The sequence below is a fragment of the Terrapene carolina genome, unplaced genomic scaffold (genome assembly GCF_002925995.2).
Source record: "Terrapene carolina triunguis isolate 2854851 unplaced genomic scaffold, T_m_triunguis-2.0 Scaffold16, whole genome shotgun sequence".
Classification (NCBI taxonomy): Eukaryota; Metazoa; Chordata; order Testudines; family Emydidae; genus Terrapene; species Terrapene triunguis.
The window spans coordinates 193,699-206,787 of NW_020664367.1; the positions used below are offsets into that span (position 1 = coordinate 193,699).

A 13,089-nucleotide genomic window follows, 5' to 3' on the forward strand; every position below is an offset into this window, starting at 1 on the left:
TCCCCCCCCTCCAGACAGACTCCCCTCCAAAAGAAGAGGATGGAAACAGAAATGAACAGAAACGTATTCTTTATTAACAACCGCACATGGAACGGGGGGGTGAAACTTGGACGGGGTCTTGTGTGAGGCGGGTAGGAAAGGACTTTTCAAATTTTGGGGAATGAGAGCCTTCTAGTGGTAGAGCAGTCCGCAGGGGTGGAGTGAAATTTTTCCCGGCCCCTTCCACCCCTCCGTGTTTGGACTTTGGGTGAGGGGGGTATGGGACTTGGTGGCGGGGCAGGGCAGTTACAGAGAGACTGCAGCGGGGCTCTCTCCTCCTGCCTCCGGTCCTGCAGAACATCCACAAGGCGGCGGAGCGTGTCCGTTTGCTCCCTCATTAGTCCAAGCAGCGTTTGAGTAGCCTGCCTGTCCTCCTGTCGCCACCTCTCCTCCCGTTCAATGTTTGCCCGGTGCATTTGGGACAAGTTCTCCCTCCACTGTGTCTGCTGGGCTGCCTGTGCTCGGGAGCATTCCATTAGTTCAGCAAACATGTCTTCCCGTGTCCTCTTCTTCCTCCTCCTAATGTGCGCTAGCCTCTGGGCAGATGTGGCTGTGGGAATTGGAAAAAGGGAGTGAATTCCTGAGACAGAGCAATGTATCTGTGAACAGAGAACATAGTCTTTCTCTGTGAACAAGACCATGCAGAGCACCTATCACACGCGCACTGAGGACAAGGTCGAATTTTCGGCCCTCGCCTACAGTGCCTGCGGTCTTGCTGTGGCGAGCTGAGGAGCAGGGCAGGACACCGGACTTTGTCTAGATGGCAAACATGGTAAGCCGTAGACTTGTGGCCGCTTAAAACTTTAAGAGTGGCACTGGCCTCCTTTCACATAGAAAGCAATGCGAGTCTCTGCTGGCAGCAATCCTGCAAGCATGAACTCTGGCCCTGTCCCAGCCCCTCGCGGCTGTAAACCGCGTGGCTGTAAACCGGCGGTTGCAGTTCTGTAAAGGGACGGGCAAGCAGTCCCAATACTAACTTTCCCCTACCTAATTCACAGCAGGGAGTCATGCCTGACATCACCCTCCTGAAGGTCTCCGAGAGCCAGAAGGAGAAGATGCTCCGGGACAGCCTGCAGAAACCGGGGCCATTTGCTGCACTGCTGTGCAAGGCCATGATCCCGGAGTACCTGCTGGCGTTGTGGCAGGGAAACGTGTCCTACCACGGGGGGCCTAATAAGCTGTCCCTGCCCAGGAACCTGCTGATGAGGCTTGAAAAACACCTGCAGGAGGTGTATGAGGAGTTCTCCCCGGAGGATGTCGCCTCGATCCCCGGTTACATTGACCAGTTCTTGGCTTAGGTGCCCTTGGAGGGACAAATGACTGCAGGGTTTTGGGCACTATAATCATGAAGCGGACATTGTGAGATTTTTTTAAAATGGTTCGGACTATATATTGAGGCGCCCAAAGACGGAGTAATCATGATACACTTTGCACTGATTCCCCTTTTGTTTGACTTTCCTGTTTACATGTTTTTAAGCACTTTACCCACTGTTAATATTTTCAATCTTCCTGTTTTGTTGCAAATAAATGTTTACATGTTTTAAAGCACTTTAGCTACTGTTAATATTTTAAATATGCCAGTTATGTTGTAAATAAATGTTTGGATATTTAAAACACTTACTGCTTGATCCTTCCCCTGAATCTGTGTCTGGGGTAACGGCTGGGGAGGGTTGGTAGGGGATCTCTGTCAGGGTGATGAAGAGCTCCTGGCTGTCGGGCAAATCAGCGTTGTAAGCGCTGTCTACTGCCTCGTCCTCCTCATCTCCTTCCTCCTCTTCCCCGTCCGCTGAGGAACCGGCCGCGGACAATATCCCATCCTCAGAGTCCACGGTCAGGGGTGGGGTAGTGGTGGCGGCCGCACCTAGGATGGAATGCAGTGCCTCGTAGAAACGGGATGTGTGAGGCTGGGATCCGGAGCGTCCGTTTGCCTCTTTGGTCTTCTGGTAGCCTTGTCTCAGCTCCTTGATTTTCACGCGGCACTGCGTTGCATCCCGGCTGTAGCCTCTCTCTGCCATGGCTTTAGAGATCTTCTCATAGATCTTTGCATTCCGTCTTTTGGAGCGCAGCTCGGAAAGCACGGACTCATCTCCCCACACAGCGATGAGATCCAAGACTTCCCGATCCGTCCATGCTGGGGCCCTCTTTCTATTGGATTGCACGGCCATCTCTGCTGGAGAGCTCTGCATCGTTGCCACTGCTGCCACTGCTGCTGAGCTCGCCACGGTGTCCAAACAGAAACTGCGCTTCAAACTGCCCAGACAGGAAAAGGAATTCAAATTTTCCCGGGGTGTGGCTGGTCAGAGCATCCGAGCTCGGACTGCTGTCCAGAGCGTCAACAGAGTGGTGCACTGTGGGATAGCTCCCGGAGCTATTACCGTCGATTTCCATCCACACCTAGCCTAATTCGATATGGCCATTTCGAATTTAGCGCTACTCCTCTCGTTGTGGAGGATTACAGAAATCGATTTAAGGAGGGCTCTATGTCGAACTAAATGGCTTCGTGGTGTGGACGGGTGCAGGGTTAATTCGATATAACGGCGCTAAATTCGACATAAAAGCCTAGTGTAGACCAGGCCCCAGACTTCCAGTTTGGGAAGCTAAACAATTTAAAGGCACAGTTCCAAAATCCACAGTCTGTAGCTACTAGGTTTTGTAGGTTTCTCTTGTCCTTTGCTTCTTAGATCATATGGATGTACTCAGATACTTTTGTTCCTGGAATGGAATGTCTTCTGCATATAAGGCTGGAGTGGGATTCCCTCCAAGGAACAAAGTGCTTGTGTACTTCAGCAATGGGAGCTATTATAAAGAACTATGAAGCTTAAATACAAGTGGCAAAATAGAGGCTAGAAGTGATCTTTAAATTAAGGACCTGCATTTGAGGCTTCAGGGTCTCTCTGCACATAGATTATGAGGGTTAAGTCTGGAGAACAGGCCCTTAAACTTGGCCAGGAATGGGCTATTGTAGAGTGACCAGATGTCCTATTTTATAGGGACAGTCCTGATATTTGGGGCTTTTTCTTATATAGGCGCCTATTACAGCCTCCACCCCCTGTCCCGATTTTTCACACTTGCTGTCTGGTCACCCTAGGCTATTGTTGACCATGATAAGAACACTTATCCTTTTGCAGGAGGATAGTATGTGAAAGCCAAATTGCAGTGTATCCAAGAGGGAATAAAAGAAGATGTTGAAGTCGTCAGTGTAGACCACATGTACAAGGAGTTTAGAGGTGAAGGAGAGGAGGGATATGAGACAGATGAAGACAGAATTTGAGTCAAGATGCTGTGTAACTCCCAGTTTTTTTGTTTGTTTTTCCTTTAAATTATTTATTTTCCTATCTATAGCTCTATGAGGCTACAACTGAAGTCTGAATCTTGCAAAGATTTTCTGCCTGGCAGAAAGGACTATTTGTGTTTAGAGAGAAAAGCGGGGTGGTGGTTTGTTTTTTGTTTTGTTTTGTGTTTTACTGCAAAATGCCAGAAATTTTCACACCCAGCCAACCAGAACTGGTGAAAAGCCAAAAATGTACAGGTTTTGCTTTGGATATGAAAATATTTGCACAGTTTTCATAAAGACTTAGGTTTTCAATTCACAAGATAATATCCCTGTTGCTAAGTCCTTTTGTATTCTGTTTGATAGCTCTAGTGATGTGCCATTAACATCTGATGGTTAGAAATAGGCATGTTTTTAGAGTGAGCTGTCTTAATCAAAGACGGTGACCATGAGAAATGTTTGAGAAAAGAAAGCCTTCTATTGTGGCTAAATAAAACTTTCATTGGGAAGGGAATGTAGATTAATCTCATCACACATTGACCTATCCAAATTAGTGGGCAACTGCAAACCTGGTACAATTAGGAGGTAAATAGTATTTGTTATTTTATATAGTGCGAAGTGCATGCTGGAAGCTTTGCAGTTGGGTATGAAATCAGGGAGGGGGGGCTGATTCCAGTGTGTGTCTCCTGTAAATTTGGATTAATTCTATTGGAGTTAATAGAGTTGTATCAGTATAATTGTGGTGTGAGGTCAGACCCATCTCAAAGTCTCTACCTTGAAGTGCTTACAATCTATATATCATGTGGTTTTCTCTAGCATGCGGTGGGGATTATTTATGTAGCTTTTATCATCTTGTTCTTTCAAACACTGAAAGACTTTTCATTCAGTAGAAACTATACTCCGGGGGAAATCTGTACCACTGTGCATGCGCAGAATTTATGTCCCCGGCAGATATCTTTGCTTCCACACAGAACAATGATTTTCTGATGGGGGAGCAAAGGGAAGCCATAAGAGCAGTCGTGCGACCCTCCTCAGCAGTATGTTTTGGGTGCCCAGGGCAGCCGGCAGAGAGGTAAATCACTATGGGGCAGAGAGCGGGACCAGGGAAGACCGGGCTGGTGGCTCCTACCCTGCACTGACTCTTCCCCTGCATAGCATCCAGGGCTGTGTCAGACCCACCCCCAGATTTCTCCCTCATCTGTAGGAAGCTCTGCAAACTCTACCCCCCATGCTTCCTGCACCCATCGCTCCTCAGCTGCAGGGACTGGGATCCCTGTACAGGGAGCTGCTCCCCCATCTGCCCAACATGCATGCATCCAGACCCCCTCATACCCAGACCCTCCTGTCGAGCCTCACCCATCCCCGCACCCAGAACCCCCTCCGAGCCCCACTCCCCCTGCACCTGGATCACTCCAATGAGCCACCCAGACCCAAATCCCCACCCTACCAAGCCCCAACCAGCTGCACATGGATCACTGCCCCACTGAGCTCCCCACACCCAGATCCCCCTGCTGAGCTCTATCACCCCCACACCCAGACCTCTCCCTGATGAGCACCAACTACCTTCACCTGGACCCCCTGCAGAGTCCCATTACAGTTGCACCCACAACCCCCAACAAGCCCCCGTGCATCCAGATTCCCCCCCCCCAGACACACACGGATTTCCCCACTGAGCCGCCCACACCCAGATTGCCCGACACAGAACCCTCTCAACCCACATCTGGATCCCCCACACTAAGCCCCTCCACCCTTGAATCCTGTGTTGCTGAGCCTGCCTGCCCACACCTGGTGCACCTGGCATGGAGGGGCAGGGCCGGTCCTTGTGCTGTGTCAGGGTTGGGTACAGCCTCACCACTGAGTCCATGTTCGGGGGGGGGGGAGGGCAGGATGCACAGTGATCTCCCACCTCCGTGCCGCCAGTGGCCTCTGCTCCCCAATGTCATGCTTGGAGCCTCCGCGTTTATTTGACAAATAAATAAAATTTGCAGAATTTTAAAATATTGTGTGCAGAAATTTAAATTTTTTGGCGCAGAGTACCCTCAGGAGTAAAACTAGAGAGAGGCTCAGACCAGAAGCCTGGATCTGAATGTTTGAAGACTGGATGTTCTTCTAAAAGATATGCTCTAGAAATTATTTTGGGGAAGGTCTATGGCCTGTGTTATACAGGAGGTCAGACTAGATGATCACAGTGGTCTGTTCTGGCCTTGGTTTCTATGAATATCCACCAAAATTTGAGATGATCAAAATCTTAACCTGGTTTGGAATCAGACTTTACAAATGGCTCCTGTCTTTCATCTTGGCCAAACCAAAACCCTGGATTCAAATCCTTCTAGTGGATCTGAAGCATCATCCAGATTTTGTATCTTGCACTCATGGTTGATGCACCTGAAAAGTTGTGCTCATCAAAAGTATTTTAAAATAAACTGTGAAGGAGTGGAGGATGAAGGATATTTGGCTTTGTTTTTGCTTAGTGACAATTGTTTTGTTTTAATGGAAGCAGGTTAGGTTGTTTACCTTAACCTGCAATCTAGATAGCTATACACTCCATCGATAAGTTCCTAGTTAAAGGTAATGAGCCAGGCTTGCTGGTTGGTTTTAGGGTCTAAGTGGCAAAAACCCTGTTATGGGAAGAGTAGGTTGCAGTGGTGCAAAGCTGACACTGTCTGTAAGGAGTTACTTGGTCAACTGTAGTGGGGCCAGTGCAGCCCCAAAAGTAGGGGGCTTTGGACGGAAAAGGTATATATCCAAGGCAGCTGGGGAGTGTGCTGATTCAGTGTGTCCCTCAACACCACCTTCTGTGTGGAGTTCTTGTGGAGTCCTTTGCTGGAAACTTGAGGGAGGGTGGCAGCTGAAACATCCCCTGCCTTAATTTGGAGTGAATGCCTCCTGAAACATAAAGGGGCCTTGCTAACACAGGGAGGTGTATCTTACACCTTTACCCCAGAATCTGACCCCATTTTATGCATATTACACATATGAAAATATGGTATGTTGCATTTAAGTTCACCGACAGCTGAATTAGTATGTGGTTTTGCCTGAGTAAGGGCTGCAGGATCCAGCGTGAATGTTCCAGCCCCAGTGTATGCAAAAATCTAGTAAACCATGTAATAACATTAACCATTTTTTGTACTGGAATCTGTTTGAAGTTTTCTTTGAACAGTTTTTCTCTGTTACCAATTTTATTTACACTGAGGTTGGTTTGTTCTTTAACTGTTAATGTTCTGTTTGATTACCAGGCATCAGAAGAAGTGTCAAAATCACTGCAAGCAATGAAGGAAATTCTGTGTGGTACTAGTGACAAGGAGCCGCCTACGGAAACAGTGGCTCAACTGGCACAAGAATTATACAACAGTGGCCTGCTAGTGACACTTATAGCCAACTTGCAGCTGATAGATTTCGAGGTAGGTCAATATTAGTTCTCTGAAAGGAAGAATTCCATCTTTTTGATCCTGATATTGTCATTTAGCTTAGTTATAGTTTCCTAAAGTTTAACTGATTTGTGTAGCTAGGTCTTCCCAACACTCACTTTCACTGTAAACTTTTAGACATGCTGAAAGATGGGGGCTTTTTTCAATAGAGCATTCCTCTGTTGTTGTGTAGTGATCAATATGCTGATATACACAGGTGCCCTCTCTGTCTTAATTACACATGATGCATTAGATTCTTTCTTGGCATAACTCTATGGAGTATCAGAATGACCAAATGATGGACTATTCAGATGCGTAAGGCAATGGGATGCAAAATACTATTGAAAATATTATAATGCTCTTATATACTTCAGTGGTGCACCCTCACCCTGAGTAGGTTAAATTCTGGTCTCACTGTCTCTGAAAAGATACAGGGGATTTGGATACAGAATGAAAATGACTGGAGCCATAGAAACATTTCTTTATGAAAAGAGACTGAGGGGATTGAGACAGCTTAGCTGATAGAGGTATACAAAATAACGAATGGCTTGATAGATTGGATCAATCCTATTTTCATTTCTCAGAGTAAAAGAATAAGGGGACATTAAATAAAATGGCAAGGCAGCAAACTGAATATTGGTAAAATAAGGGAATACGTAACTCGTAATTAGCCTTGGGAATTCATTGCCACAGTATAACATTAAGGCAAAGAACTGGGAATAATTCAGAAAAGGATTAGATTTTCATAGGACAATGAGAATATCTCCATTTACATTAGAAATTATTAAAAATAATTTAGGATAGATATAAACCCTCATAACCAATCTCTGACTGATGCAGGTTGGGAAGACACTTCCCCGTAGGGAGATTATTCTAGAACTTCACTACAGCATTTCTTGCACTACCTATGAAGATGCTGTCAAAGACAAGATCCTGGACTAGAGAGGCTACTGTTCAGATCCAATATGGAAATTCCTGTGTTCCCACTTGCTCGGATGAATCATCACAAATAATTCAGCTTGTTGGTGCAGGGTTAGAACTCAGGAATTCCGTACTTCCAGTCCTACAGGATGCTCACACAATGCCTCCCGTTAGCCACAGTTTGAAGTAGGGGCACTAACTGAATGTGTTGTATGGGGAACCTCAGAAAGTAAAACCAGGTTCCAGGGAGCATCATCCTTTTAGCTTGTTTCCCAGGGGTGATTCTGTGCAATCCTGTGGGAGTCACCTTTTGTGAGAGTTCCTGTGGGGAACTGTCCCCCATTTAATGCAAAGAACCATTTGTTGTGCTGTTACTTTCCGCATCCTTTGAAAATGAATCAAGAGGAGGAACATTTTCCTCTGAGTGAAACCTGAAGTCCGTTAGAGCTGTAACGGTGGCTTTCACGAAATGCTGTAAGAAAAAAATACTTGTGGTATTTCACTGGAAAATATGAAAAATATGCTCCTTCTCATGGCATTTCAGTGAGACTTAATGTTCCTTTTGCAGTATTAAATGGCATAGCCGTGGGAGATTTATGTTCTAGGGATAGATTATTTTCATTTACTTTTTAATATAAAAATTCCATTGTTAACACAAGTTCCTTCCTCTCCCTCTATTCTGGAGCTGAGAGGTTTCTTGATCATAGAATTTCTTCAGTTGTTGTTCTCTTGCTATTGCTAAATGTGTCAGTCTCTAAATGTTTTCTTTAAAATCAGAAAAATAATCCCATAGTTCGCAAACTGTAAAAAATTAAAGGCACCATCAGCATACAACTTCTCAAATCATGGGATAACTACTGCTTTAAAAGCGTGGCATTCTGTATAGTTTATATCAAATGGGAAATATTCCTTGGCTTATTTCTCCAGAGTACAGTCTTCCAAGCCAGGACTCTGTCTGATGTGTCAACTGCGAACCAGCAACTATGCGGTATTTATTATTACTGTGAACAGAACTCTAAATACTTCACTTGTGAAATTAGCCTCATCCATGACAAAGTTATATAATCACACAGCAAACGCTCTGCTTTGCCACCGGTGTTACTGTTAGACAAATCAAGCTGATGAAATGTATACTGCATCAGTAAAATGTAATTGAAAAGGAGTTTAGTAACAGTATATGCCCACTGTGTCTTCAGGTTCCCATAATTTTTGAGCTTCTAAACTTTCCTGGCCACATTTGAGCCTTATTTTGCTGTCTTCCAATTGTTACCCACATATAACTGATTGATTGTGCAATTCATTACTTGTCAGCATGCAAATGTGTTTTCTGTGTTTAATCCCCATTTGTACCATTATAAATCATGTTAAAATCTGGCTTTTTTGAATATTGATGCCCTTATAAAACAGTGGAGATGGCCGTGAGCAGGAATCATGAACCCAAACACAACTGAACTTTGGGAAGTTCTAATTCGAATTCAGATCTGAACTTTATAACTTGGGCCAGTAGCTACAAAAAACTCTCTTAGTTGGCTAATAAAGGGGGTGAGAAATAGCCAGTAGCCCAGGACAAATGATAACATAAAACTGCTACATTACAGAGATCCTACATTCATTTTCTTGTCAATGATTCTTTTAAAATATCATATTGGCTTGGGTTGTTTTATGGTGGAGGAATCTGGTAAAATATTATCCACAGGATGAGTTTATTATCTCTTTCTCATATCTAGTCACTGAGCTTTGGCTCCAATTTTGGCCCTCCTGTACTCTGCTTCTATTGTATCTTGTGTTTTTCATTGTAAAGAGAACTTGCGTTGCAAATTCCACATAAAGGAAGCATTGCAAAATCACACAATTCTTGCATACATTTTTTTGATGGGTGCCTGCCTTTAGCCTCTAGGGGATGTGCCATTTTAAAACACATAATTGTAGTACACCTAGTGTTTAAAACTTAATATAATGTTTTTGGCACTCCTTCCTCTTTCTTGGCCAGAGGTGGTGGTGATTCCAAAATTTAAATTGAGAGTTATGGTGAACTATGTGGCTGATATTTGTAAAGCTCTTCATGATTTAGGCCTAAGGAACCTGAGTGATTATATTCCTCTGCTGTGAGCCTGTAAAGCAGTTGTGATTGACCAGCCTGTCCTTGCTGACTTTCCTGAAGTTCAGACTGGATAGTGCCATTGCTTTGTCTATTCAGGGCCTCCCACTCTATGGACATTCTTCGCTAAATGAGTCTTCCAGAGTCCCTCTGAGGCTGACTTCAGGACTTTGTATAAGGCCTTTTTGTTTTGGCACTTACCTACCTACCTACAATGGGAAATTTGGTTTTTCTTTCAGGTGACCTCCCCCACTACCACTAACATACATGGGTTTCTGTCTGACATTTGAACATAATACATTTATTTTAAATCAAGAAAATAATAGCCCGCACTTAGCAGGAATCTGGGTGCTGGTGGAGCTCAGGATCTGTCGTCTTTGGGACAAGCCTCATATCTGTTTTCTTCTCTAGTCTATTCAGTGTTCACTGATGTCACTGGGAGTCCAGACACTCAAGAGGCAGTCCCAATGGTCTGAGAAATCTCTCCCCAAATCCTGTGCTTATGCAGCTAGGATCATTTACATTTCTGGCCAATGTTGTCTCCCCTTTTCAACAGCTCTTCTTTTCTGGATTATTTTCATTGTGTACTAACTTTTGGAACTCCTGGGAACAGGTCTCATGACTTACAGATTTAATTGTGCAGCATTCCGTATTTATGTGGAGCGTGTTACAGTTTAAAAGGGAACAATTTTAAAAAGAAATTGGCTTAATTACAGGAATGTCCAAGTGTCAAGAATATCTCAAACAGCAGCAGATGGGCCATCCTACTGATTTGATTCCCTTTCTTAGTCTCTTACTCTCCAGGCCAGCTGGGCTGGAACAACTAGGAAGGCAGAATATTCAGTCTTTCTCAAGAGTGATTTATTTGCAAGGATGAAGCTAGGAAAATTCTCCTCTGTGTGAAACTATCTGCCCTTTGCCTTGAAACCTTCATTAATTTCCCAGCCAAGGAATGTGTTTGTCTTCTTGTAATGCATCTATGAATATTATACAGATTATAAATAACACTTTCCTATGGTTTGCATTGTCCATTATGACCCAATATTTATCCGCTACAAGACTTTTAATGTGGCTCTCTCCACTTTTGCAACAGCAACCTCTCTGGGTGATTACAAAATGGCTCAGAAGGGCCTTCTCAGAAGTCTTTAACCGGAATGATGATGACTAATGTGGTACAAGATTCAGAAGATGTATATGTGGAGAGTAATAGCAGGAGAAAATGGGAGGGTTCCTCGGAGCTTCAGAGAAGTTATGGACCAATCTCATCCAGTTTTGGGGGAATAAAGTAGAGTCAACAACAACAACAAACCAGAGCACAGATAATGACAATAACATTTGTCTTGTACTTAAGGTTAACATAAAGATTATAAGAGGAATGCTAGTCCTGTCCTTCAGTACAAGTTTTTTTAAGAGTAAGAGTTAGCTAAATTTGAGCTATCATTTTGATTGTGATAGTAATAAAGGAAAAAAAGTCTAGTCTGACCAAGTGGGTCAAAACCATGCATTGCACTGCCCCATTGGGAGCTCAGTTTGAGTGCTGCTGTGAGGACTCAGAATTTGGGGGCTAAGGGAGCAGATGTGCATCACTGGTGAGACATGTTGCTAATTAACAGAACAAAGGATTTGGTTTTTGTCTGCATTTTTGGCAAAAGAAAAATGCAAATGGTGGAATTGGTATTGTCCAGAACAAATAGATGGGGGAACCAAAGGATCCTGTTGAGCCATTGAAGATGCACCCATCTTTCAAGCAATAAGATGTGGGGGGTCAACAGCAAAGAAAGACAGCTAGGGCAAGCTGGTGTTGACTTGTTCTGTTTTGGGTCTCTTTTCCTATTGTAAATAAAGACTCTAATGAATAATCAAATTCTTTCATGTTTTCACACTTACAACTATGTTTTGTTTCTTTAATAGGGCAAAAAGGATGTGTCCCAGATATTTAACAACATCTTGAGAAGACAAATTGGCACTCGAAGCCCTACTGTGGAATACATTAGTGCCCATCCACATATCCTGTTTATGCTTCTAAAAGGGTGGGTGTTCATTTTAATCTGAGTTTGATTTCCATTAAGCAGGATTGTCTGGAGCATGCTTGTATGGCATTTGATCTACCTTATACGATGGTTTAAAAAAAAAAAAGTGGATGAAATTTCAGCCTTAATTTCAGATTTCTTGGCTTCTGTTGACTTGCTACTACTTAAGTGGACACTTGTACACATTTCAGTACCTGCATTATTTATTTGGCCATGATTTCTTGGCCAAACTCCATATTGGGGTAATTACATTCTGACTGCTTTCCGCCTCTATTTTCCATGAGATACTCTCTTCCATTCCTGCCCTAAACTGTTGTGTAGGATTGATGGGTGCAGCTAAGTAACTGCTGGGTTCCCTTCACAGGTGGCTGCATTTCAGTAGTGAGCAAAATGATTCCTATAAATATTTGGCCAAATTCTGGACTATTGCATGTTGAGTAGAGAAGACTACAAGAAAGGTAGTGATGTCTGAAAGACATGCTCTACAACCCCTCGTGACCACATGGAAGTTCTTCCTCGTGGACTTTGCACGGTTGGGGCTCTGTGAGTTTTGGACTGACATTAGAGAGGGAGATGGAATCAGGGAACATGTTCCCCTCAACAACCAGCAGATTTCCAAGTGCAGATCAATGCAGAAGTTAATGCTGCTCTTTTCAGCATTAATTCTCCCTCTGGTTTCTGTCTCACAGAAGGAGTTAGTGCTCAGCTCAGAGGCCTCCAAGGTGAGCTATGCTGCCATGAAAGGGGACTAGGCAGCAGCACAGAGGGGATGTTAACTGCATTGATGCATGGGAATGCATGAGTGAGACCAAACTTCTCTGAGGTTTCTGTTCTCTCTGCTAGGCCACAAATCTCCCTGCCCTTATATTGAGAATCTTAGCTTTTCCATGGTTTGAAAGCTGCTATTTTCTGATCACCCTTTCATTTTTTTTTTCCTGGGGGAGGGTGAATATAGGCCCTTGTTTATAAAGAGCTTTAGGATTGTTTTGGATGAAAGTTACTATGTAAAAATAAGATGTTATATTGGTCAGTTAATAAATATAACCAGTTTAATCTCTTGGTTAACCATATAATAGCAGTACTGTTAAACTCAGGCATTCAAAAATCAGGAGATGGGCCCCCAAAACTGAGATTAAAAAAAATACATTTGGGGGTCTTTAATTACCTTTTTTGAGCCTTTAGGGTTTTAATTTTCAAGCTTTTCTCTGCAACCATGGATAGCAATTTACTGTTTACAAAAAATGCACTCTGGGATTTTCATATAACGACATAGCTCCATGAGCTGGGACTTTAAGAAAAATCCCAAATATTGCAAGACTCACA

The 13,089-nt window shown here is 43.7% G+C and overlaps 1 protein-coding gene across 4 annotated transcripts in view; it reads left to right on the plus strand.

Annotated features, from left to right (window-relative positions):
* Positions 1 to 13,089, plus strand: part of CAB39L (calcium binding protein 39 like) — a 106,517-nt gene that overhangs the window by 59,420 nt on the left and 34,008 nt on the right. For all 4 annotated transcript variants that reach the window (XM_026661652.1, XM_026647756.2, XM_029911500.1 and 1 more), the window contains 2 exons: positions 6,547 to 6,711; positions 11,648 to 11,766. In XM_026661652.1, the coding sequence (XP_026517437.1) occupies positions 6,547 to 6,711; positions 11,648 to 11,766 (284 nt within the window). The remainder of the gene's footprint in view (positions 1 to 6,546; positions 6,712 to 11,647; positions 11,767 to 13,089) is intronic.